General features: G+C 41.7%; 1 protein-coding gene across 1 annotated transcript in view; it reads right to left on the bottom strand.

The window, feature by feature from the left end:
- Positions 1–27308, bottom strand: part of spata5 (spermatogenesis associated 5) — a 107372-nt gene that overhangs the window by 53791 nt on the left and 26273 nt on the right. The window contains exons 12-15 of the mRNA XM_031743024.2: positions 24475–24684; positions 21001–21054; positions 18356–18435; positions 15370–15496 (exon numbers count right to left, since the gene is read on the bottom strand). Coding sequence (XP_031598884.2) covers positions 15370–15496; positions 18356–18435; positions 21001–21054; positions 24475–24684 — 471 coding nt within the window. The remainder of the gene's footprint in view (positions 1–15369; positions 15497–18355; positions 18436–21000; positions 21055–24474; positions 24685–27308) is intronic.

Below are 27308 nucleotides of genomic sequence, written 5' to 3'. Positions count from 1 at the left end.
CAAATTTAGTTAAATTGATGTTCAACATCCTGAAAATGAATTAAGCTACATTAAAATGTCTACACTGACACTTACATAAACATTCAGCAATGGCAGCTGGCTGAAGAAAGAACATAGGAGAGAACAAGTAGTCCATGTACATGTGTCATGACCCGGTCTCTATAAATATACAGACGGTGGGCCAATACCCACAAAACATGCCACAAGAAAGAATGGTCCTTTGCAGCGGGTGCAGCGGAGAAGGCAGCAGCCAGAGAGCTGTGCTTCAAGCAGGTTCCAAATCAGCACTTGGGGAGAGCAAAACATATGTTAGCTATGTTATGGTTAGAATTAGCATCCCTGGTTTTCAGCGGATGTGGGTTTGATCCCTTTGGCCTCCAGGCTCAATCAAGTCAATCTAAAATTAGTGGGCTGCCTCTTTTTTCCGGAAGACAGATAATTCCCCGTTGATTGTGGAGAAGGAAAAACATTGAGAAAAGCAAACATGGTAAGAAACGTGGAGAGTGGGCGACTTCACAGCATGAACGCAGCACAGTTATGGTGTCGCTAAAATAGTGACAGGTGCAGTGGCCAGCTGTTGCCAATAAACATTCATACTAAAACAGGAACGGGAAAGCTTTGTGTAAACGTTTAAAGCACCAAGTGTTATCGGTGTGGGCATAATGTCTGTAATATCACGGAAATGAATGCTAAAACTAGTTTATATGACTCAGTCACTTTGTAAATGGTAAAATGGAGGGGTGCTCCAGGGGCAAATCCAAATGGTGCTGTAGGGTGGAAACTGCCAAGAATTTATCTGGAACTGGGCAACTCATCAATGGGCTACTGTGACTATGACCAAGGAAAAAGGACACAGTCAACTGTGTTTATATCTTTCAGCGGTGCCCCTACCCTGAACAATGTGGCAAAGCCCATACTGGCGTGAAAGGCAAATAAGGCCTTCTGGCCACTAATTACAGAGGGGCGCTGGGACCGTTAGCTCCAACTGTTTCAACATGCAAATCACATCCAACTTGGGGGCAGTTGGCTTCTTAGAACACAACTGTAAAACAAGGCCTGTTTACTTGCTTCTGATTTGCTTGTGCCCTTGCTTTTTGTAGAAATGGTACAGGGGTCAGCACTCAACAAATGTCATAAACGTAAAAAGTGAGGCGTAAATTTAAGCTCTTATTTTGTAATCTGCACGTTAAAGGTTTGTGGCCGAATTAAAAGAAAAAAAAAAAGCTGCCTTCTGTGTATCTGCCTGGCTGTATTTCTAACTAAATGATACAGCCCCAAAGTAAGCATTGGTTATCACTGGACTATGAAGAGCTACACTTGCAGCTCATTAGTATGCATAAAATAATACATAGGAAAAGAAAAAAGGAAAAACACAGCAGCCTTGGCCGCTGATGTCATTGGATTCTCAAGTGTTTTTCTGTCTCTCGAAAAGAGGAAAACTGACACAAGAAATATGTTGTGCTGTGCTATCCTGTTTTGTACATTTCCTGAAATCCAAGGTGTAGGGTACAGGAAAAATCCAGTTTGAGAGAGAAGGTCAGGCTTCAGCATTTGAGGTCTGGAAAAACCATTAGTTGGAATGGAAGGAAAGAGATGAGGTCTAAGTTATTTCCTCTCTTTTTCCCATTTCTCTCCATCATTTGAGAAAAAAATGGGGTGGGAGGGGTGCCTTATTCCCCTTTGAGTGTCATCGTGCTGAGAAGGAAGCCATGATAAGAGGATTCAGGACAAGCTTGTATATTGTGACAGAATGGGGCAACTGAATGCTTGATATATAGGCTCGGAAAAATATTTGTTGTGCTTGCTTTGCTGTCTTAGACGTCACAAAAAATGCCTAGTATCCTGAACATGTGAATGAATACCTAAGTAAAGGTTCATGTACGCTGGTTATATAACAGCTTAAGGTGGAAAGTTGCCACGAGGTGTTAAATAAGCACCTGTAAAACAATGAGAAGAATTGGAATCAGGAAGCTAAGCTTTAGATAAATCTGGAGAAGGCACTGCATCACTTTGTTTTTTCAGTCAATAATAATGAAACATTTCAGGCTTTTCATTAGATTGCCAGGGAAATATGTGAATGGATTTATTTGTATTATATTTTATTTGACACACTTGTCAACTTTATGTGCAAAAGAACAAGACATATATGCGTATCCTCATTTTACAAAAAAAAAAAAAAAAGCACAATGACAAGTGCTCTCAGTCACTCTGCCAAATGAACACCATTATTCTGGAGGCATTTTGCAAATACTGGCCCTGCCTTTTGTGGGCCCACTGTTCAGAACAACCCTGTGGCTTTCCTCAGGTGCTCAACATTTCCCTGCAGCTTTCCAAAGCAAGCGTATTGGTTAACCACCCAAACCACTCGAGCATAATGCAATCTCCAATTCACAACACACAAAATGTATTGGCAGCATTCCACTGAACCTAATCCAGGAAGTGGAAACATTTCTGCAAACAGACTCTTGTTGAAAACTTCTAATGAATGGTTTCTCATCTATGCTGAATGATGTAGAGTCTTAAAGATTTTTCCAAATTTCCTCAGTTTCTCTCTCTTGCTCTTTTTTTTGTTTTCCTCATTCCAACCTACCAACAAGAGAGAGGGGAAGACGGACAGTGCTGCCTCTGTGCACAAGGCCTTTCCAAACACAGAAGGCAGCTGTGCTGGAATGTGCAAGCTCTGAAATTATGGCCCTGGCCATTGCTAAAGAAAATAAAATTGATGCAATCTGTAGAGCATGCAGCTTTTAATTAGTGGCTTCCGTCTCCTAATTGGTTGCTCTCCGTTTCCCTCCGCCTTAATTCGGGATCGGACCAATTGACCATGCTGCATTTAGTTTGCTGTGTTTGTCTTGAGAGAAACCATACACTGTAATCAAGACACAAAATGAGCATTTTCAAGGGCAGCACAAGCAAGTGGGTGCAGAAAACCGTCAACCCCATTCCTTTTCAGTTTTCCCTGTCTTTAAGGAAATACGTTTGTATGGATTGTGAGACCAAGTGGAGGAAAAGCCTCTGGATTATGTTGCGAATGTTAAGTCGTTCGGACCGTGCGAAAGGAAAAGGAAGAAAAAGCCCCAAACTACACTTAAATTCTTAGAGATCATAAAAAAGAAGAAAAATATTTTTAAATTTTAAAACAGCAACATGTAAAATGCAATTTGGAATCTTTGTATACTTCAGTTTCATTATTATACAACTCTGTAAACTGTATGCAGCACATGCATGAACCCCCACTGATAATGCTCCATTCATGTGGAAGCCGACTCCTTATAATGGTTTCTGGAAAGTACATTATCTGAATGCAAAAGTTTACCCATTACCTAACAACTGAGTCATGTTTATTGCATGCAACAAAAGCTAACTGTGAGTAAAAACACACAGGAGATCACAAAGCCAAAGCTTACTGTGGTATGTTTATTGCGGGGTATGTGGTCTTTAAATGGTTTTTGTATCAAAGCGTAGACGAGTAAACGCTCCCCATGGAGCTTTCCATTCAAGGTGTGTGGGTGAGTAATGAGACTCAGGTAAGCCAGCGCTGGACATCTTACATTTGTCACATGTTGATTTGCTTGACTCGTCAGAGGTGGTAAAAATGGCTTAAAAGCATCATCGGCAAAATTGCTAACACAGAAATGAGGCTATGGATGGCTGGCTCCAAAATATTTTTGATTTGATAACACAAATGAAATCTTTTCCAAAACAACTACTGCTGAACTTTGAGTATGCTGGAGAGATAAGCGTGGGACACGACCAGAAAAAAAAAACTAAATAAAAAAAACTAAATGAGGACACAGGAAAAGGAGATAAAAGCTGGGAAAAGAGCAACCGTTTGGCTGCTGACGGCTTACAGCCGAGCTTCAGGGAGCAATCATTTGAGGGTCAGGGACAGGTCTGGTTGCCTGGCACTACTGGATTCACACTCGCGTATACACACACACACACACACTCCCTGTGTCATCCTCTCCAATCTTTACCATTTCCGCTAGCCAACAAACACATTTCCTTTTTACAGGGGAAACTTCAGGAAATTCAACTCTGCACAGTTTTCCACACAACAGCAATGAGAGCAGATCTGAAAATTTTTTAAACTGAAAAATGAGTAAATTAAATCAGAATTATTTAAATTACTTCCGTCACTTCTGGCATTTCCAGGCATTTCTCACTTAACTGAGCGTATCTGTAATACACTAAGCATTTTCACTTGTTCTTGATACTTTTTCAGCTGTACAAGAATATAATTTTGACTTTCTGGAAGTAATATCAGAATGACTCTTTGCAGTGGACAAATGAGTAAAATGTAATTGATGGTTTAGGAAATTTGTTATGTTTTTTTTTCACTGTGTGATTGTTTGCATGTATTTCCCCATGAGCTGGAATAGCTGCAAATTGCAACAAACACGTAATTCTATTTCTGGAAAGCAACGAAGCAAAGAGCTCTGTTAAACATCTGAGGGCAACAATAATTCCATGCAACATCTAGCGGTGAAATAAGACACTGACAGATGTAAGCAGTGCCTAATTTATGAGGGGCAAAAAATAAAAGAGGTTAAGGGAGGTGAATGGGGAGGGGGGGTACAAAACCGGATATGTAATAAAGGTGATAACGATATGTGACACAAAAATGGAAGATACGGCGCTAAAGAATTCAAAGAAAGAGTTGAAGCTTCCTCCATTCTACTTTCTTTTTGTGACCAGTAGGTTTAATGGTCAAACATCCTTCTCTCTCTCTCCTGTCTGTTTACAATTACCGTACCGCGAATGAATCTTCCACGAATGACTGCTCAACTGGCAGCCCTTACTAGCCAGGAACAAGGGAGCTATTAGCAGAGGAACTGAGGAAGGAAGGAAGAGAGGAAAGCCAAAGGGAAGGCAGTCCAGCGCAGAGGCCCAGGGAGGGAGAGGATGAGAAGGGAAGGAGGGAGGCAGGGAGAGAACAAGGGGTAAGGCTTAAAGGACAGAGGGAGGGAGATGGGGAAGCAGTGCAGAGGGATCGGTGGTCTTAAACAGCAAAGAGGGGAAGGGCAATGGTGAAGGAGGGCTCATCTCCCCGAGGCTGTTCAACAGACGTAAAGATACAAAAGAAAGAGAAAGACGACGAGGAGGTGGTAGGGACTGTTGCATCCCTCTCATCCTAACCCACCCATCTTCCCCCCACCAGCAAGAAAAGGAGATGAAAGAGATTAGTTCTGGGGTCTGCCCTGAAGGGACAGTGCACAACCTCTGAAATCATTTCATTTCTCAGGCAACAGGATTTAGAATGGGACCTCCCCATGGCCCTTTGACACGAGAAATACATGAGAGCATTTTGTGGGTGTGACATTTTCTCAACCTGCTCCACCCCTAGTTCCACCCAAGTCAAGGTTTTTTTGGGCCTAAGAGTGCTTCTGGGGACTTCCTGACAGCCATAATTTACTTTGACTTCAGAAATGACAAGGTGGGAAAAGAAAACGCTGTTACCCTTTTTTGAAACACCTTCTGTCTCCCCCCCTCTCTCACATACGCACACACACACACAACAAGGTGCAATCCCAAACCTAAGATACAGCCAGCCTTTCACACGGTCATTCATCAAACAGAGCTGGTGAAAGAGGAAATGAGGTGACACCCTGCCATCATCCTCTTTCCGATGCATCTGCCAAGTCCTTGCAGCAGGAACACAAGGCCTCAAAGCCCTCAGACATTTTTTGTCTCACTTTATTACTGTGTCTCTCTACCTGACGTCATGGACCAGACATATTGCAGCAATTATAAAAAAAAAAAACTATACTTACAATTAGAAACGGATTTATTTCCAGTTTGCAAAAGACACAGGCCAGTCTTCTCACTTAATGTTAGATTTTGAAAAGGACAATGCAAAGACAGATAAAAGTCACAAGCCATAGAGTTAAGTGGTTTAAATCTTTCAAAACAAAAAAAGGATACTGTTGCGACACAGCTTATGTTTAAGTCAACTGGTGTTCAAAGTGACCAATGAAAGCTCAATCAGCACCAATAGAGCCAAACAAAACAATGTTGTAATCCTAATGTTAGCTAATTATCTCCAACACGAAAAAGAAAAGCTGTTGAGACCATAAACCATCAAAAAGCAACCGCAAGCTGGACCAATACTAATATATTGTGGCTGCAGTATAAGGAAACACAACTCCTGCTCTGACAGCCAAATGGTCATCCTCACAGAAAGGTCTGATGGGACTGATTCCATTTCATCCACAATGGGTAACCTAATCCCGATGAAGATGACTGAACCCGACGGAGGATATACATTGGGATACCATTACTCCGTTGGCCTGTCCAGTGTGCCTCTGAAATGACTGCGCTAAATAATAGTCCGTTTGTTTAGCCATTCTCCTAAACAAGGCATTGGACCTGTTGAGGTGAAAGGGAAAAGAAAAGAGAGCACAAATCTGCTTTTTATCACAGGAAACCCAGGGTAGCTCCCTTAACCAAACCCCCACCTCCTCCAATCTTACACCTTATCCACTTGTAAGCGTCTCTTAATGTGGTGTTGGGATCCCCGGAGCAGAGAGCCAGGCTCAGGGGGCTTCAGCAGGGGATATTTGAAACATACAAAGAGGGTATTATTTGTTGCAACCCCCTGTTGGCCCCCTACCAGCTCCTATTTTGTATGTGGGTCTGACTGTATCCTGATGGTGGTGAATGATGACTCCTTCTTACTCCATGTTTCTTACACATGCTAGAAAAAGATCAAGTGGACTCGCTAACTTTCCAGGTGGAAATATATATATATATATATCTATACTTTATACTTTTTAAATGAGATGCTTTTTACATTTAATTTTAATGCCTAAACAATGACTGTGCTGTATCTATGTGTTCATAAGATTAAATCATACTGATGTCAGCATATTCCACTTCATGTTTCCCAAAAAACTTCCCATAAACTTCAGTGTTTTCCTGCTGAATATTTTATTGGTGTGTGGGTGCGAGTGCTTTGTTGCAGGCAGCCTTGAAAAATGATAAACGATCCAGGAAGGCTTCCTCGAATATACATTACGCCTACTATGGTTATCAGACGCCAAAAAAGTAAGATTTTACAGTTCTCTAAAGCCTTCACAGTGACAGTCGTCCTGTTTTTTTGTTACAGGCAACACAGGATTCGCTTCATATCGCTGTAAGCTACCAAGCACTGTGTGATAGCATGCATTTGCTCTGTCATGGCAAATTACACTGCATTTTTTGTCAAAGCTCTCATTGTTGGCATACCACGCTGTGCCGAGAAACTGGCCCCATTCGAAGGGGCTTTTTTTTCCACATTAGTTTATTTGTCACTCAGAATTTAGCCTTGAAACACAACATAGTTTAAACGCAATAAGATGAGCTAAGCTAATGTAATATGAACCTATGCATTTGGATGAGTCGGCATAACAAAAACTCAAGTAAATTTGAATCCTGCTTCGCTGAAATCACGTAGATGATGTTAGTTTGATACCTGTAAAAACATAAACAAACAAACAAATAAATAATAAATTAATGTTAGCAATAGGATGGAGCCAGATTCAATAAATGAGTGATTCTCATTTGTTTTGTTCCTCGTAGCTGACACTTGTCCAACCAGCTTGACAGAAAAATGTAGGCAGAGATCCTTCAAAACAAAGTTACTGGACAAAAAGTCTTGCGAACGAGATTCTTTCATGGTGAGTGTCCCCTTTAAATGTTGCGTAAAAATTGGGAGTTGTTTTTTTCTTTTCTTTTCTTTGTTTTGTTTTTTTTAAGTCATCCAATCGAAGGAATTTTTTTTAATTAAAGCTGAACCACTTGTTGGTTAAAACACCAACATTCCATGGTTCCAGTTTAAATTTTCATTTTTTTATAAACTACTCCTTTCATGTGGGTGCCGCAGCCTGATGGGAACATCGACTCTTTCACTCTCATCAGAGTTGTAAAGTCACTCATCAGAGGTTTTTAAAACTTGTATAGCCGACTCATTGGCAGGAACGCAATTACAAAAAAAACGAAGCACCTTAGGTAAGTTCTCAACTGAAAGATTTACCTGTTGCCTGATAGCAAAACAACAAGTCACAGCTGCACTGCAAGACAACCAGCCACAACAAAAAAGAGCATCTCTCTGACTGATCCAACCTTGCACACCGACCACTGTTTTCGTAAATGTTTGCAATGTTTATCAGATACAAATAGCAGAACCTGAACACAAACATTTACACAAGGACACGCTAGTTACTGACCGGACTTGAAAGTGGCCCTTAATCGTGCGCTTATAAACCTCACCGGTGGAGAAGAACATGGATAAACCCTTCTTTCGTGGTGTAAAATTTTACAGGAAAAACAGAAAACGAACAAATGAATTACTGCACAAGACAGAAATACTAAACTGCGAAAGAGGAAAAAAATATGCAAGCTCCTCAGCAGTACTGCAGGAGAGGGGTTAGGAGTAGCGTTTATGAGAATAAACGAGATTTCCTGAACTGAGAGCATTCCAAGGGCGCCGGTGGTCTCGGCTTGCCAAAAGGCAAGACGACACATGCTGGAGATGTCTGCCAGGTAGCAGAGCACAAAGAGCCCTCATTTCCTCCCTACCCCTCCCTTACTCCCTCCTTTCCACCCCCCGCACACCTCCCTCTCCCATCCTCATGTCTTTTTTGCTTTTGCTCAATGCCAACTGAAGAAGAAGTATTTAAAAACACACACAAACCGAGATGTGTTGGATACAAGCAATAACACAAAAAAACAAGCAATGTCTCACTAAATATTTGAATTTTATGTTTGTAAGTGTGTGAATATGAGAAATATGTTGCCTTTTAACCAGAAAATAAATTTTCTTTGCAGAAAACTCTAGCGTCGTTTGGGCTTGGATAACCAAATTGTGGCCCTGCAGGATTTTTTCTATGTCTGGTTGGATTGGAGGCTTTTTTGTGATGATATTCTTGGATGCACACATGTGTAAGCTGACACTAATACAGCCCTTGAAGTTTGATACTTGCCTGGGGATCCTGCTCCCCCAGTGCCCAAACACACACACACACACACACACACACACACACACACACGCAGCTTCCCAGAGCTCATCCATCCCTCGGTGGTATCTCATTTCTTGTTTGCAAAGACATACTCACACACTTTATTTTGCTACTGCAGTTTTACTAACCTGCAGGTCAAAACTCTCACTCTGCTTTCTCATTACCAAATCTTGGAAACGTAACCGGGACAGGAAAGAGCGATTCTCGAGCAGTGAATCATACCAAAAAATAGAATAATAAAGTGCTAAATGCTACAAAAAACCCCTTAACTCTAGATGAAAACAGCATTTTGAAGCACAGATATCAACAGCTCAGCTCGGCTTCAGTAGGACACTGAACTGTGGCAGCAGGGCTCTATTCAGAACTGTGCAGTCAGGAAAAAACAGTGAATAAGCTCTAATCCTTTAAGACAGCACCAATAGAGATTCCATCATGCTTGGCTCGTCACGAGAGGAGAGCAAAGCTTGGGAGATGATAACGTCAGGCCAACACAAAATAAAATATGGCCTGTTTTGACTGCCTGGCTTATAGCCGGTCTTTTAGCTAAGGGTAGTTTCCTGTTGAGTGGAGGCATGGCTCAGGTGGAGGTTTCTACCAAAGAAAAGGCAAAACAAAAGGTATTCACAGAGAGAAACTGAGGATCCTCCGATGCCCTGTTGTGAGGCCACATAACAAAGACTGAAATGTTTTGAGTGTTCAAGAGAGGCTTTCGATACTTAAGTGAAGAAGGCCTTAATGTACAGTCTTTATGGAAGAAGGAATTAAGAGGTATTCATAAGAGCCAGCACACAGAAGCAAAAGCACAGCATGGTTCAGACGTACGCATTTCAAAAGCTTTTCATTAGGTTACTTCACCTTTGAGTCAGATTAGCCATGAAAAATCAAAATAACCAGTTAAATCATTCATTTGACTGAGAGAAAAATATAATAATTCACAACAATTTGGATTTCAGATGCTGCTGATATGGTCAAAAGTAGTCAAAAGTTATGTTTTAAGGTAAAAAAAAAGTTCCCTTAAAAAAGGAAAACAGGCTAACAACAGAGCAAAATCGGCCTAAGGAAGCCTGTGATACCTTTAGAATCTCTGGTAAAAGAAGACATTTTCAACTGCTTCCTTATTTCCCAAAAGGTCGCCATAACGGACGGATCTGCATATTTGATTTGGCACAAATTTTATACCAGATGCCTTCCTGATGGAATCCTCCAATTTCTCTGGGCTTGGAAACCGCACTGAGCCCAGTGACCCCCTGAGCCCGGGTTTTGTGTCTCCTTCCTGAATTGAAACCAGGACTCTTTCATGTGCAAGGCAACCATTCAAAAGCTCCAGTATAGTTACTAAATGTACCTTGAGGTGGGTTTCCATGATTAATATGGAATTTGGCCATTCACACTTAATTGGCAGTCTAAAAATGATCAGGGGAAATATAAACATGTACGGTTTCTAGATTCTCAGAGACGATGATTTGCAGCCAGCATATCTACCACTGTCACGAATGCAGATAAGTTATTATTAGATATTATTAGATAAGTTATTTGATGCTTTTTCATTTCATGAGGTGGGAGATTCTACCATTTTGGTTCGCTAAACAGGTGATAACAAAAGCATAAACCAGCACAATGACCTGCACAGATGAATGGAAAGCCACAACACACACAGAAGCACTGATGCGAGCTCTGAATGCAGGAGAGAGAAAGAGAGGGGAGAAAAAAAAATCAAAGCTACACTTAACTAATGCCTGAATATTTAACAAGTGGCCCACTAATTACAGTCTGGTGGAATTCATCTGTGATTACAATTAGCAACATCCAGACTGGCTGGGAAAACACTGGCAGATGTTCAGGCTGCTCAAACTGGCGTGATGTCAAGTGTTTACTTTGTATGACTCCTGCTAAAGCCCAGTAGGCCACAGAACGGCTTAATGAATGGACTTTGATCAACATGCTCCATATACTTGGTCAAACCTAGGGCCAGGTGCACTGCTATACACATGAAATTAGAATATACTTTTTCTTTTGATCTGCTTACAAAATACAAATGCTGAACTTTGTGGATCTAGGATTAGAAAGGAGCACAGATTCTACAAAAAGATAGCTACAATTATGAATGAATGAAAAGTTACACATTTATAAGGTCAGTTACGTAAGTACAAGAGCACAGAGATTCATGCATCATCACGTTTCCAGTGCCATACATCATGTGGTATGACTTTTTGGAACAAATCAAAAAACTCTAGGTATAACAGTTAATTTATACACAACGGTGCACAAAGCATCATTATTAAAGAGTACATGCTTTTAAATAATAGAACAAGTACACTACTCCTTCCTCCCTAAGCTCATTTTTATGTGCCAAAATCTATTCTGTGTCACATAAAACATGTGACTGTTACCAGCCACAGAAGGAATTTACTTTATAACATTAAAGGCTTCTTACACAATCCTCTAATGTTCCTTTTGAACATTTTAATTTCTTTAGTTTAAAGTAGGATCGACAAGTTTTGAAAAGAATTGTCAAGAATCTTGGCCCGTGTCAGTTTTGGCCCCATCTCCTGTTCAGAAGCTACACTACAGCAAAGAGGAAGACTTTGAGAAAGGAGGAGTCCGTAAACATGAGAGGGCAGAAAATCGAATACATAGCGGTTAGTGACTAAAAGACACTGTGATCTGGTGGGAAGCAGGTTTCAAACTCTGGAAAATGTCAACAACAAAAAGGCTCGATGACAAATGGATGCCACTGGGACGCTGTGTACTTTACTTGTGACTCAACGGATCATTTTTGAGTCATAAATAATCTTTGGGTTTTTGTGAAATAGAAAGAGGAAACTGGTGTAGGTGGAAATTTGTAAGTTGCTGGGTGCACCAACACAATACTTATAAAATATAAATATTAAAAACACTCTCATGTCTAATAATAGCGGAAATTGTTGACTTGTTGAAGGATAAACTCACCCACTGTAATTTCCCCTACAGTACTGAACAGCAACGTAGACATGCTGCCCTTTCAATTCTAATTCTTTTTCCTCTGTTTTGTTGTGGCCCCTTGATCAGATAAGAGCCCAGTTGGTAACTTCTGGTCACAAACAAAGACCCATCTGCTAGCAATCTTCTCCACTGTAAGTAGTCCTGCCTCCTGATAGCATGGATAAAGCCTAGCACACATTAGGGCAAACAAATGGGCTTTTCAGTGAAACAACAGACCAACACTATCTTTCTGACACAAAAGTAACCCATGGGTTCACAGCAAAGACAAACTGTAACGGGGAAAAAAACTATCAAAGCATCATTTTACCGACTAGAAAAGCTTCTGGTTTGTGAGTGTGTGTTTGTGTGTGCAATAAACAAGATGGACAGCTGCTCGACAAACAGAGTGACAGGGGGTTCTTCCTACTAGAACAGGCTGGATAAATATTCCTGGTGGTGCTAATCAATCACCACAGCTCAGTCATAGTGGGTCAGAGGTGGGCCTGGGTGATTGGCGCAATACAAAGGAAAGAGGAAGTGGGAGAGGTTCTTTTTCTTCTTAAGCTGGAGGGGGCAAAGGGGGTAGGATGGTGGTGTGACACGTCATCATGCCTGCTTTATGACATTTTCTTACACAGTAAGGTATGATTGTAGAAGGTAAATGGGACCCTTTTTGTGCATGTTTGGGACGAGAACAGGTTGTTCCTGTTTGTATGTTTTTTTGACAAAGTAATAATGCACGTTCGCTTTATTCATGCTGTGTGCTTGGGGACATGTGGTTACATATCTACTGAGTTGAACATCAGGTTACAGTATAAGGTTTCTGAGGGGTTTATGATTACAGCGTACCTATGGTACATATTTAACACAGAAACATAAATCCACTGTTAGGCTTGAGAATCAAAACAACTGCAGGCAGCTATAGCTTAACTCCTAATAGTGTGTAAGAAACTGTATGCAAATATTAAGATAATCTGTTGTTTTCTGATGAAGAAATGCAACACATACATGACTGTTTACTGAAAGAAAACAATGGAAAAATCTAAATCTAAATATAGTAATCAATAAATTGGTCTTTTGTTGGGTAATTTCATTATGCTTGGAATTGAAGTAGCAGTGAGTAAGGCTGATTTAAAAGTGTTAACGTGAACATGTTTCTATATTAATTTAAGTGAAATCATAAATCATGCATCACTACAATCAGGTGTAAACTTACATTTTGTTTGACAACATGTTTTGATTATGCCATCATGACATTATATGCTAGAATCCTGCGTTCCATTTGCCTCGGAGCTCGGAGGGACATCACTCCCAAGTAAGGAAAAAGCAAGGAAAATCAGGATTTATTTTACTCCTTAGCAAAGTAAATACATCCATTTGTGCGTCTCAGAGCATCACTCTAAGAGCATTTTTAAGGAAAGAGATGACAATTTAATTTTTTCCAAGAGAGCTGATAAGAACCATGTGGGAATCTATATTTAAATGATTATATTGTTGCTAAACTTCCTCCTCAATATACACTTACCAAAGATGTGTTGCAGGTCTTTAACTGATTAAATGAAAAACTATTCTGACACAGACGCCAAATGGAGAGCACTGAAACAACCTGATAAAAAACTGAAACCTAAAATGTTGTGCAGGAGCTGTTGAGAGATGGACAACAGCCCTGCTCCTTTCAAGCTAAAATAAACGCCACTTTCCCCACCCTCTTTCTCTCGCCATCCCACTCAATCTGTCCGTCACACAGCTGAGGCCCCCAGGAGGCCTCCACTGCACCTCTAACAGCCCACAATAACTTCATTGACACCAAGGCGTCCCATTAATCTTCATTTGCCCTATCATGTCCTGCCATTGGCATGGAAATGTCTGCCCATCTCCGGCGTGAAGTGACAGACAGCGTCGGTGGTGGCGAATGAGCGGTAGAGAAGGGTAGGGTGTTAAAATAGTAAGGGGCGAATGTGGGGTGCCTATCTATCCATTTGGCAGCTTCCGTTCCCCATGAAGCTCACAGGTTCCCCATTCAGATAACTTGAACCTATGAAAACACACACGTTACACATGCAAGCACGCACACACACTGTGTCGGGGATACTGCCAGCAGGAGGTAATCTGATTTCTCAGCTGCACGGGGGACAACTTCCTGAGAGGGAGGCCAGCTTGTACAAGGACGCCTGGGGTTTCCCATCTGTGCACCCAGGGGCTTGACCCCCCCCCCTTTTTTTAATCTTTCTTTCTTTTAGACACACACTTACACACTCTCACAGTTCTATGCTTAATCTGTTTCTTTAGCAGTGATACCACTAAAAAGGGTCTGAATTGAGACTGCAATCAGTTGTTGCTGCTGCTGAAATTTACTGTATTACCATCACCACAGTGATGGATCAATTTTCCACAAGTGGGCTGTTTGAGCAGCATGTTATCCAAAAGTGTTTACCAGTTTATAACAACTAATCAATATATAAGAAAGTGTATTGATCTGTTGATCCGTTGTTGGTTGGAAGAACAACAGCTTTCTGTAATTTTCTTCCTGTTTACTTAATTCAGCAACATTTTAATGCTTGCCATGTTAAATTAGGACATGATACCTTCTTTTAAAATGGGTAACATCAAAGTATTTTTTAAACTCAATATCGGAGGACACGCTAGCGTGAAAAAAGAAAAACTGAGAATAGGCTGCCTGTGCAGGAGCTTACAGAGCACGGCGACATTCTCCTTTCCTGTGTCCTTCTTGACAAGGTACAGGCTCTGTCTTTGATCAGCACTCAGGAAATTTCATTAAAACAGAGATGGGTGGATACCAAACAAAGGTTTTGTGGAGAAAAGAGAAAGGAGGAGATAAAAAGGGTAGAAAAATAGAAAGCGGAGGGAGGCCTTTCCTGAGTTTTAAATGAAGCAAATTAAATGTAAAGGTAAAATGGTTGTAGATGTTTAGCGGCTTGGCTTGAGCTCCCAATCGCTAATGCTCCCAATCTCCTGAGGCTAAAATGAAACGAAGAATTTATTATATTTGACGACCTTATCATATTACAGCCTAATTTCTAATCAGATATGTGAATTGGTTTGGGTCAGAAAGAGGACAAAAAAATTATTTGGCAGCAGTTATTCCACCAAAGTAAACTAAAAGGGTAGAAGCATGAAGGTAGATTAAGTTACTTAAAATGATTTATTATGAATGCAACTGAAACCATATAAAGTGCACAACGACGTACTAAAGGCATCAGCATCCAAAGAGCAAGTCACAGAAGACGGATCGGAGCAAGCGGCCTTTAACCTTATCAATCATGTACAACAAAGTAAGGGAGGGAGAGGAGTAGACAAGGGAGACAAACTAAACATCTCCTCAAGCTTATCAATCACGGACCAAAGAGGAGGATGGAGAGATGAAGACAGAGAGCCGGCGTCTGTTTACCTTATCGATCATGTCAGGGCGGTTGGTGGCGGCCAGAACGGTGACGTCTCTGAGCTGCTCGATGCCGTCCATCTCTGTCAGGAGCTGAGCCAGGACCCGGTCCCCTACACCACTGGAACCAGAGGAGCTGAAGGCATGGAGAAGCAAAGAAGATAGATGAGCGAAAGAAGATGGAAAGAGAGAAGAAAGCGATGTGCGGCTGGATGATTAAATGGATAACGGAGACAGGAGAGGACGTATATAAATTATCTCGAATCGGGTGAAAAACTTAATTATTGAATTACTGAGTGTTAAGTGAAGTACAGCTAAATGATGGATGGGGAGGGAGGAAGAGCACCAAGACCCGTAAAGGTATAAACATGGAAAGGAGGAAATGCACAGAAAAGAAATACTCGGAGCAATGTGAGTAAAGGATAAGGCATAATGAAGTTACATGTGTGATGGATGAATGGGAAGATAAATGATGCAGATATGTAGAAGAATTCATCCTTTTTCTCTCAGGAGTGCGGTACAACACATGCCGAAAAACTTCATCATCCATCACAATATTTACAATTCTACATAATCAGGAAAATTTGCCAGTTCTTGAGTACTTGAAGGGAACATTTGACATTCGGCGAGCAGACACTTTCATTAGCACAATACTTCTTTCAAAAAAACTGGCAGCAAAAGCGAGCTCTCTTGCCAATGACGTATTAAACTGAACTCAAAACAAGGCAGCAGAAAACAGGCAATCCCTCTATAATAAAGCAGCTCTTCTTTGGATGTTAAATACATCCCTTTGTTTGGACTTGTGAATATCGTGCCTCACCTGAAGTCAAGGTGATGAAGAAGCGAAAGCCGATCCATGCAAATATTTCATGTAATTCAAAGGTAAACCAAAGTATTGAGATGTTCTACTGAAAATGAGTCAGAGAAGGGTAAAAGAATAAAAGACAGGCTGTTCCCTTTCACCTAAACGGAGCAAAATTTAAAGATTTATCAGCTTCCAAATGTTAAAGGGGCCAGTGAATGAGTAAGGTCAGCCATCTGATGCTACCTGAACATCCAGGAACATTTTTTACCAAACAAAACTTTATACATTGCAGTGACGGACCACGTCGTCCATTGCAACAGTGGGACAGAAGAACTGCATAATAGCACCTCGACAGCTGTATCGTAAAAAACAAAAAAAGCTCATCGTTGTATTAGTCACTGCATAACAAGGTGGTTATTTTCCATAACACAGTGCAGACAGCTATCCCTCCAAGCTCAAACACACACACACACACACACACACAGTCTCTGTTGACAGGGCCAGCGGAAGTGCCAGACGTCATTAGCACAGACAAGGCTGCAGAGGAACACAAAAGAGCTCTGTCACTGAGATATGAAGGGAGACAGAAAAGGGGGTGGGGGGAAGGGGGAGAGACAAAGTTTGGGCGAGGGGAGATGCCAAGGAAGCGGCAATGAATTGGGATGGCAGCTTGAAGAGAAAAGTAGCAAAGTCGCAAGATGAGAAAAGTTATCATGGGAAAATAAACAGAAAAAAGAGAAAAAGAAAAGTGAACAAAAAACAAGCTGAGGATGGACGATAAAAGCAAAACAGAGAAAAAAAGGAAAATAGAAAGGAAAGCATTAAAAGGTGCTATGGTGTGGAAAAAGACAACTTATCAGAAGTAAAACCATTACTTCCTTTAGCTTTTTCCTCAAGTATTCTCTCACCAATCACTCTCTGTTTCTCATATTTGGCCTCTCTTCCCGTCTTTCTTCGATTTTCTTCATTTCATTTCACCAGTTTAGACTCGTGGCAGGTAGGCTGACAGATTTACAGGTGTTTGTCCTGCCTCGAAAAGAAAAACGCAATCTCTCACACACGCGCGAGCTCACAATCCGGCAAAGACTGTCTGGTTGTGTCAACAGTTTTAAATTCTTGCCGGCATCCGCGAGGCACTTCATTGATTAAACATGGCAGGAAGTGAACACCAATAAATAACCTTTACAGATCAGCACTAAGTGCATTTTTAAAACAGTGAGTGGGCTCAAGGCACACATCCAGGCCCACGTCAATCGCAGCCAGCTCACAGTTGGTTCTCGTTGAGATCAATCACAAAATTGGACATCAAGATAATGAGAGAGCGAGGCTCAATCATATCGTATCGAGCAAAAAGGCTCGTCAGTCCCACTGGCAAATAAATGACTGATGAATCAAAGTTGCAATAGTATATCCTGTATGCTGATTGCAGGGCAAGAGCCAAGACTGCATTATAAGTCACAAACTCTAAAGCCCAGCCTAGTGAAAGGCCTAGCTTATCAAGTCTAAGAACTAAGGTCAAGGGAATATAAGATGTTAAAAATTCAACATCTCATGAGCAGAAGCCCGTTAACAAAAGTACAGTTATCAAAATATGTTTTGTCTTAGAAGCAGAATGTGATGCTTTGACAAAGGGCCCACTCACAAAGGTTACAAAGACTGCCCAGTGGCCTTTCTCTGCTCCTTCCTACAACTTAGTTTCATCGGTTGGTTTAACCAGGAAGCTTGCTGCATATTTGGCCTTCCCCATCTGCCGTGGAAGGGCACAATGAAGTGTTTGTGCGCCTCCGGCCTGTGTCCTCTGTCCGCCCCCCTCCCCTCCCCCTCGTCCTCTTTCCTTTAAGCCACAGATGTTCCCAGTGCCATCCCACTAAAGCTCCTCCAGACAAGACTGTGTTCTGTGTTCACCGGGAGTGAAAAGCCGCAAAAGTTTGAGGAGACACGATGAGAACTGAGTGGCTGGCTTGGATAGTGCAGTCATGCAGACTTCCTGGGATGTTTGCGCTAACCGTCATATGAATTAACTGTGAGATCTGTGGGGGTCAAAGATTAAGGCTGGTGAATTAAAGCCGACCACAGCGATGATTGTGCATCACCATGACTGGACAAGGAACGAACAGCGCAGAGGAGGAAGGGGGAGGGGGGGTTGGGGCAATTATAATGTACGAAGGTTATGAAAAGAACATACTGTACCTTCCTCTTTCACTTGCAAGAGCATCAATCTCGTCAAAGAAGACGATGGAGGGAGCGACGGCCCTTGCCTTCCGAAACACCTGCAAGCAGCGTCAGCAACAATAGAAAAGAGGAAAACAGGACAAATGTTTAACCGGACTTGTGAATCACTCCCAACCAGAAGTGCGCACAAACATACAGAGGAAATACAACACTCATTAATGCCATGAATTACATCTCAGGTCATCCTTTCATTGCGTAAACAACCAAAAATATCCAGAGCATGGACGGAGGAAATAAAGAGGGCAGGAAATCAACTCAGTTTGCATAACTTTCTGCTTACACAACTATATATATATATATATATATATATATATATATATATATATATATATATATATATATATATATATATATATATATATATATATATATATATATATATATATATATATATATATATATATATATATACAAAAAACACCCAGCGCGCCCCTCTGCGGGCGGGTTTATCCTTCAAGCTCGGGTCCTCTACCAGAGGCCTGGGAGCTTGAGGGTCCTCTTGCAGTATCTTAGCTGTTCCCAGGACTGCGCTCTTCTGGACAGAGATCTCCGATGTTGTTCCCGGGATCTGCTGGAGCCACTCGCCTAGCTTGGGAGTCACCGCACCTAGTGCTCCGATTACCACGGGGACCACCGTCACCTTCACCCTCCACATCCTCTCGAGCTCTTCTCTGAGCCCTTGGTATTTCTCCAGCTTCTCGTGTTCCTTCTTCCTGATATTGCTGTCATTCGAACTGCTACATCGATCACTACAGCCGTCTTCTTCTGTTTGTCTACCACCACTATGTCCGGTTGGTTAGCCACCACCATTTTGTCCGTCTGCATCTGGAAGTCCCACAGGATCTTAGCTCGGTCATTCTCCACCACCCTTGGGGCATCTCCCATTTTGACCTCGGGACTTCCAGGTTATACTCGCACAGATGTTCCTGTACACTATGCCGCCCACTTGGTTATGGCGCTCATGTATGCCTTGCCTGCTAGCATTTTGCACCCTGCTGTTATGTGCTGGATTGTCTCTGGGGCATCTTTACACAGCCTGCACCTGGGGTCTTGCCTGGTGTGATAGACCCCAGCCTCTATGGATCTTGTACTCAGAGCTTGTTCTTGTGCTGCCACGATTAGTGCCTCTGTGCTGTCTTTCAGTCCAGCTTTGTCCAGCCACTGGTAGGATTTCTGTATATCAGCCACCTCCTCTATCTGCCGGTGGTACATACCGTGCAGGGGCCTGTCCTTCCATGATGGTTCCTCGCCTTCCTCCTCTTTCTTGGGTTTCTGCTGCCTGAGGTATTCACTGAGCACGCTGTCAGTTGGGGCCATCTTCGTGATGTATTCGTGGATGTTTCTTGTCTCATCCTGGACTGTGGTGCTGACACTCACCAGTCCCCGGCCCCTTCCTTCCGCTTAGCGTACAACCTCAGGGTGCTAGACTTGGGGTGAAACCCTCCATGCATGGTAAGGAGCTTTCTTGTCTTGATGTCAGTGGCTTCTATCTCCTCCTTTGGCCAGCCTATTACCCCAGCAGGGTACCTGATCACGGGCAGGGCGTGGTGTTGATGGCCCGGATCTTGTTCTTACCGTTCAGCTGACTCCTCAGGACTTGCCTGACCCTCTGCAGGTACTTGGTGGTTGCAGCTTTCCTAGCGGCCTCTTCATCGTTCCCATTCGCCTGTGGGATCCCCAGGTACTTGTAACTGTCCTCTATGTCTGCAATGTTGCCTTCTGGTAGTTCAATCCCTCAGTTCTGACTACCTTCCCTCTCTTTGTTACCATCCGACTACACTTCTCCAGCCCGAATGACATTCCAATGTCATTGCTGTATAGCCTGGTAGTGTGTATCAGTGAATCGATGTCTCGCTTCACTCTTGGCATACAGCTTGATGTCATCCATGTACAGGAGGTGGCTGACAACCGCTCCGTTCCGTGGTCGGTATCCGTAGCCAGTCTTGTTAATGATCTCACTGAGGGGTTCAGGCCTATGCAGAACAGCAGTGGGGACAGAGCATCTCCTTGGTAGATCCCGCACTTGATGGTGACTTGTGCTATGGGCTTGGGTTGGCCTCTAGTGTTGTGTGCCACATTCCCATTGAGTTCCTGATGAAGGCTCTTAGGGTCCTGTTGATCTTGTACAATTCTAGGCATTCCAGTATCCAGCTGTGGGGCATTGAGTCATAGGCCTTCTTGTAATCAATCCAGGCTGTGCACAGGTTGGTCAGTCTGGTCTTGCAGTCTCGGCTGACTGTTCTGTCTACCAGTAGCTGGTGTTTTGCGCCTCTGGTATTCTTGCCAATCCCTTTCTGTGCCCCGCTCACCAATCCCTTTCTGTGCCCCGCTCATATATATATATATATATATATATATATATATATATATATATATATATATATATATATATATATATATATATATATATATATATATATATATATATATATATATATATATATATATATATATATATATATATATATATATATATATATATATATATATATATATATATATATATATATATATATATATATATATATATATATATATATATATATATATATATATATATATATATATATATGATAATAAACAGGGATGTTAAATGCACATACCTCTCTCACAGCTCGTTCAGACTCCCCAACATATTTACTCAGCAGTTCTGGGCCCTGAAAAAAAAGTTTAAAGCGATTTAAAGGTATTCAAGCTAGTCTAAAACGTGACATATTTACAACCTGAAATGCTAAATTATATTAGCTAATACTCAAAACACTTTGATGTGGGTTTTATTCTCTGCCTTAATTACTGGCACCGTTATGACTAATCATTCCTTTTTTATCCTGAAGCTTCATCTGGTGGCAGTCCTGTTAGCATAGCTGTTTAAACTACGACCACAAAGCAGCTGCTTCTTTGTCACATCTTTTGGAGGCTACAAAGAGCCCGGTGAAAATCAAACAATGATAATACAGCGTAAGAATGTTACAGAATACAGCAGTGCGTGCACGTGTGTGTGAGTGCGTACCTCCACAGTACTCTTTCGATGTTTACTGGACATTGTGTACTGCTTTATGCAACACCTGTGGTTCACTTGGCAAATAAACAGCACTGTTTGCTGCTGCGGCCTCCCTTGTTACTGTTAGTACAATAGTGCTACCAGTACCTGCTATGAACGCCACTATAACTGTAGCTGGCATCACAACCTACCAAATAAAATCCCGGGCTCATTCTCACAGATCAAATTTAAGGTTTGTAACCAAAACCAAACGCTGCATCGGCTCAGCCAGATCAAAACTGTGTGCAGGACGGCAGCCAAATTTGTCAAGGTTTTTACCCAGCATTGCTGACAGTGATAAATGAGCATTTTATTTCCATTTAGTTGCAGTTTCTTCCAACTGGAAGACACTAATTCCTCCAGATACCACTGCTACTAAGACCACATCCACACTGTGCTGGTTATGTTTGAGAGGATACTTTTTTCCCCTCTCCATTTTTGGCCTCCTGTCAGCCTAAAACCAGAGATGTTTGAAAATGGTTTCTTGAGTTTTCCCTCACAGCTTGGACAGTTACATCTGGGTTTTTACAAGAAGCATGAAATATGCTTCTTAGATATGTTTAAATGCTCTGCAGCAGCAAAGCAACTAATACTGTAGTAGGAAAACATCCCGCTGACGCGTTCAACGTCAGTATGCTATTGAAGAGCAGCGATCAGAGAGACGTTTGGCATAACAAACAACCTGCTTGTTCAAATAGATAATTACTGTAAAGCATACGCTTGTTATTTCCTGACAAAATAGGAGGCGATTAAGCCATTTCCGGCATTTCATTGTGGATGAGGAAATTGTGGACGCTAAAAAATGTACTCACTTCATTTAATTCTACTTAAACTGCTATCACGACTAATTTTACTCAAATTACTACAAAATAAACCTCCAGCTCTCTCTCGTCTTCTTCTTAACTTTAGTCCTTTTCTGCCTCATATCTCCCTCGCTCAGAGCAGATAAACATCCACTCAAACCTCAGAAGAACTTCCTCCACTGCAATCCACCCTTTCAACACCTCTGGGCTCACCGAGGAGACGACACTTAACTCCCAGCCCCTTTGTCTCCTGCAGTAAGTGAGGAGGTTGACTCATTAATCCCTGGTTCCTCACTCTCTGTTGTAGAGCCAAAGGGTGGACATGGTGAGTTTAAAACCATTGACACTGTAGAGATACGAGCAGTCTCCGTATGTGTGTGTTAGTGTGCACGTATGCATCTGCGGATTTGAGTGTATTTGAGTGGCTGCAGCGAGAGGAAACTAAAATTGACAAGATGATAATAGGGCTTTTCACACAGAGGAAACAGACTGAGCCTTAAAGTATCCACATTTAAATCTGGATAAAGTATCTATGTCAAAGCAACCGCTACTCTGGAAAAACCTGATAGTGTTATTTCAGATGGTGAGAGTGGCTTTCAGCAGGAGGGACAGGATGTTTTTACCCTTCTCACTGAGCAGATTCTTTTTGTGATGACTTGAAACTTGTAGCACAAGATTATAATAAAACTCTTTAAAAAAAAAAAAGCAGTAACTTTGTATCAAATGCTAAAAATAGTCACCGGGACTAATGTGCGTGCACAGACATTAAACAACTCGGATTCCTCTGGATTATATTTACTCCATTAAAATGCTATTGCACATTCAACCTGATTGTTGTAATTAGGAAAATGCACGTTTTGTAATTTTCAGGGGAATATTTGTTTTTAGAGTAAGTGTAACAACATTTTTGGTTTCTACAGTCCTACCCTTTGTTTTTCACCAACTGCCATAAACGTTGTATCCTCGACCCCGACATCATGCTAAAAGGAGCACTGCCTTCCATCGATCCCAGAGGTTTGCGACAGGATTTGATTCGGGTAAAGACGTTGCAGTTCACATCTACATTTGCTGCTGGCTTAATGGTGCCAGTTAAGAGCTTCTGTCTTGGCTTCTTGTCTTCATGACAACATTCTTTAAAAATATTCACTGATAACAATTCAGCAAGCTGATCAATCAATCTCTGTCAACCGTGCTTGGAGGGAAGTGAGGCTAACGTGGCAGAGAAGATGGAGTGATGAATGAAAGAGGATAAACACGGGGTCAAAGGGCAAGCAAGGAAGCTCTGTGCAGAGGAAGCTGGCCAGCCAATCTGCCTTCAGGTCATTAGGGAAACATCATCACCGCTACTTCAACACAAATGATATCTCAGTGTTCATTTAACTCTTACATCTCACTGACAGACTAGAGATAAATGTCAGTTAAGTGGAGTTCCCATCTGCGTTTGTGGTTTCCTTTTAATGCAATTATCTGACAAATCATATGGCCCTGTGTGTGTTTAATGGTACTAAGAGCCCATTTTACTAGTTTGTGCTCATGGTTTCCATGATTGAAATTTTAGTATTTGCTTCTTGCATGTCACTTATTAGCTGATATCTGTGTCTATGCAATGCACCCGTACAGTCTTTGGATACAGGAGGTGATCTACACATTAGCTCCTTCTTCTTGTCTAAATAGGGCAACATCTGCCTCCAAAAACACAAATATGATACGACTGAGTGATTTCATTGTAGTAATGCCTATATTTTATACAGTCTATGCTAAAAACATGGAGTTGTGAATCAGGTAACTTTCAGTGAAATTTCAGTGAATTTGTGAAACACAACTGTTCAACACATGCATGTTAAAGGGAGGTAATTTCAATAAGTTCTTCCAGTTGGTTTCTGAGGGAATGACAATGCAACGTACATAAACACTGTTGTTACTGAGGTTCAGCTAAAAAGGCTTGGACTGTGAGCTGAGATTGACTCAACAAATCACCCATCATCTAACTAATGGCTGAGTCATATGCAGTGTTTTGGCAGGGTACTCAACCAAGAATATGATATGAAGAGGCACATCTGTAAAACATTATTTGTTCATATTTATGTATGAAGGTCTGGAAAAAAACACCAAGCTTTTGCCCAGTGCCTTTTTTGATTTCAACTCATCATCCATTCCACAAGAGAAAAGCAAAATTCTCTTTTAAATCTCATCTAAAGAAAGATAGCAAAGGATCATTCATGGAGAAAACTCACTTTAATAGCCAGAAAGTTGAGCCCACTTTCATTAGCCAGAGCCTTGGCAATCATGGTCTTCGAGCAGCCCGGAGGCCCATAGAGAAGAACGCCTTTAGGTGGCTGGATTCCCATGCGGGTGAAGGCCTCTGGGTGCTTCAGGGGCCACTCGACAGCCTGCTTCAGTTTTAGCTTCACTTCTTCCATCCCGCCTACATCTGACCAGCGGACCTGGAATGAGGTAATACAATGTTTTGGGGGGTTTTTTCAATAAAAATGAAAAATAGTTACTAATGTAGTTTAATAATGCAGCTCTCTAACAAGTTAACAAAACCAAGGGATGTTCTCTTTATCCCAAATGACTTTCAAAATAAAATACCTCACACACTAATAACAAACTTTTTGTTATGTTCAAGGAATGAAAAATAAATTAAAAAATAAAAACACATTTAGTATAGGTAATACAAAAAATATTTAGTATTTCATCTTTATCATGTTGTGAAAGTACTCTTCTATCCCCTTGCATTTACGTCTCAGTGATGGAATTGACAATGAGTCAAAATGACGATCTGTCAAGTTGAATTTTATTTTGGGACCAAGTTCCAGGGAGGACAAATTTGGTGAGTAAGGTACAGTAAGAGAAGATTCTGTTGATGTGGCCAAAAAAAAAAAAAAACTTGTGTTTTCAAATTGTTGTACATGACAGCATGGTGGCTTGCTTCTGTTCTGCTGAGTGTCCTCCCTCAGATACCCAGGATTGGGTAATGTGTTAGGAACAAAAGATGTCATTTCGTGGACATACAAACACGTGTTTGTCGGCATGGCTCCTGGAAAGGCTAAAGTCCAACCTGGTGGCGTTGGTTAGGCTGAAGCATAATGCCCCAGAGGTTTTCCATTGGATTCAGTCCAGGCAAGCATGGTGGCCATTCTTTCATTCTCCAGGAACTGCCTGCATACTTTCACCACATGAGGTCAGGCATTGCCATGTGCCAGGAGGAACCCAGGACCCAGTGCACTAGTGTAGGGTCTGACAACGGGCCCAAGGATTTCATGTGTTGTCTAGACTGTAGAGCTCCGTGCGTTCCTCCATGGATATGCCTTCCCAGACCATCACTGACCCACCACCAAACTGGTCATGCTGATCAAGGCTACAGGCAGTATAATGTTCTCCACAGCCTCTCCAGACCCTTTTACACCTGTCACATGTCCTCAAGGTGAAGGTGATCCATGAAAAGCACAAGGCACTAGTGCTACACGTACCAATTCTGGTATTTTATGGCAAATGATGCCATTTGGGAGCCACGATGCCAGGCTGTGAGCACAGCGCCCTCTTGAGGACGTCAGGCTCTCAGACCATCCTCACAAAGTTTGTTTCTGTTTCTTTTATCTGTCATGTTCACACCAGTGGGATCCAGGTATTGCCACATGCTACCAGTAGTGACACTGACTATTATATTGACTATATTAAAACAACAACAAAAAAGCTTTCAGAACAGATGAGCAGGGAGAAAACATCAGTGGCCTCCACCTGTCTCACTGTTGCGCGTCTAGTGCACCTGTTGGTATTTTCATTAACACCAAAGAAGCTGAAAGTGATTACAAACCCCCTTTGACACTGACCAGATCAACATCCAGAGGTTTAATTGACCTGATGCTATACTCTGTATATAACATTTATCAACGAACAGGCAAACGAAAAGAAGTTAAAGAAGAAAAACAGGCAATCTTAGTATTAGCTGAAGCAGATTTAGAAGAGTGCAACCCCGTCTGGAATCCAGTCAAAATGTTGACTAAAACAGCTCTGGTTCAATGCAATCAATCATCCAAACAATAACATGCAATCAAGCAAACTATATATGTATCTCACTGGCAGAGGACGAGAGTGCCCAAACTCTAATAAATGTTCACCATTAGTCCAATATAAAGCTCAGACTCACATCATACACTTTCATGTGCAGCAGCTCAAATACAAACACATCGCCAACAATAAGTGCAACAGACCAAATAAACTCTGATTGCACACTGATGTCACTGATGTTCTCATGTAACCCACAGGAAGACCTTTTTTACTTTCTGACCACACGAGTAAATTGCAAAGAATGTCAAGTTCTTCCAAACTGTTGACAGGGGTCGGGTGGAGAGGAGAGAAATATAAAAGCATATTTGGAAAGAGATGGAGGAACTGAGGGCTTGGATTGGGGAGACTCTGGACAGAGTGAACAACAACAGAGCGAGTCTGCCAACAGCTGTCTGTCTGACAGATGGAAGGAGGGAGGAAGGGAGGGAGAGGGTCCGGCAGTGAACAACCGGAGGAGATAAAGCAGATAAGAAGGAGAGAGCCTCATCCAAAAGCCTCTAAAGCCTTCCTGTCTCTTTCTTCGTTACCAATTCTTTCTTCCTTATGTTTCACCTCTAATGCTTCTTTCGTTCCTCGTTCTCTGCATCTCCTCTCATTCTTTTTTTTTCCATCTCCTTTTAGATCTACTTTCCCCCACTCATTCCTTCCTGTTTTACTTCTGTCTTTATCTATCGCACTGCTTTTCTGTCCTCCCACACTTGGATTTCTCTTATTACATTCACATGAACAAAAGAGAGAAACCAGGTTTTTTAGGAAGTCAAACAATGTGTCCATATGCAATGTAGTACAGCTGGATACTGTAAAATCTACACACAGTAGTTCAGAAATAGCTCCTCTACTTCTAAGCTTAGTTTGAAACAAAAGTATATTTAAGTGTACTGGTGACACAAGATGGTGCCACCAGCAGGGGCACCTTCAGATTTTTTTCATAAGGGTGGCCATATGAGGATCATTAAAAATATTGGGGTGGCACACACTGTGCCACCAACCTTCCGTC

Source organism: Oreochromis aureus, linkage group 2 (genome assembly GCF_013358895.1).
Source record: "Oreochromis aureus strain Israel breed Guangdong linkage group 2, ZZ_aureus, whole genome shotgun sequence".
Taxonomy (NCBI): Eukaryota; Metazoa; Chordata; class Actinopteri; order Cichliformes; family Cichlidae; genus Oreochromis; species Oreochromis aureus.
Note: the sequence above shows the minus strand (reverse complement) of the source record. Positions and strands in the feature narration are given on the sequence as shown.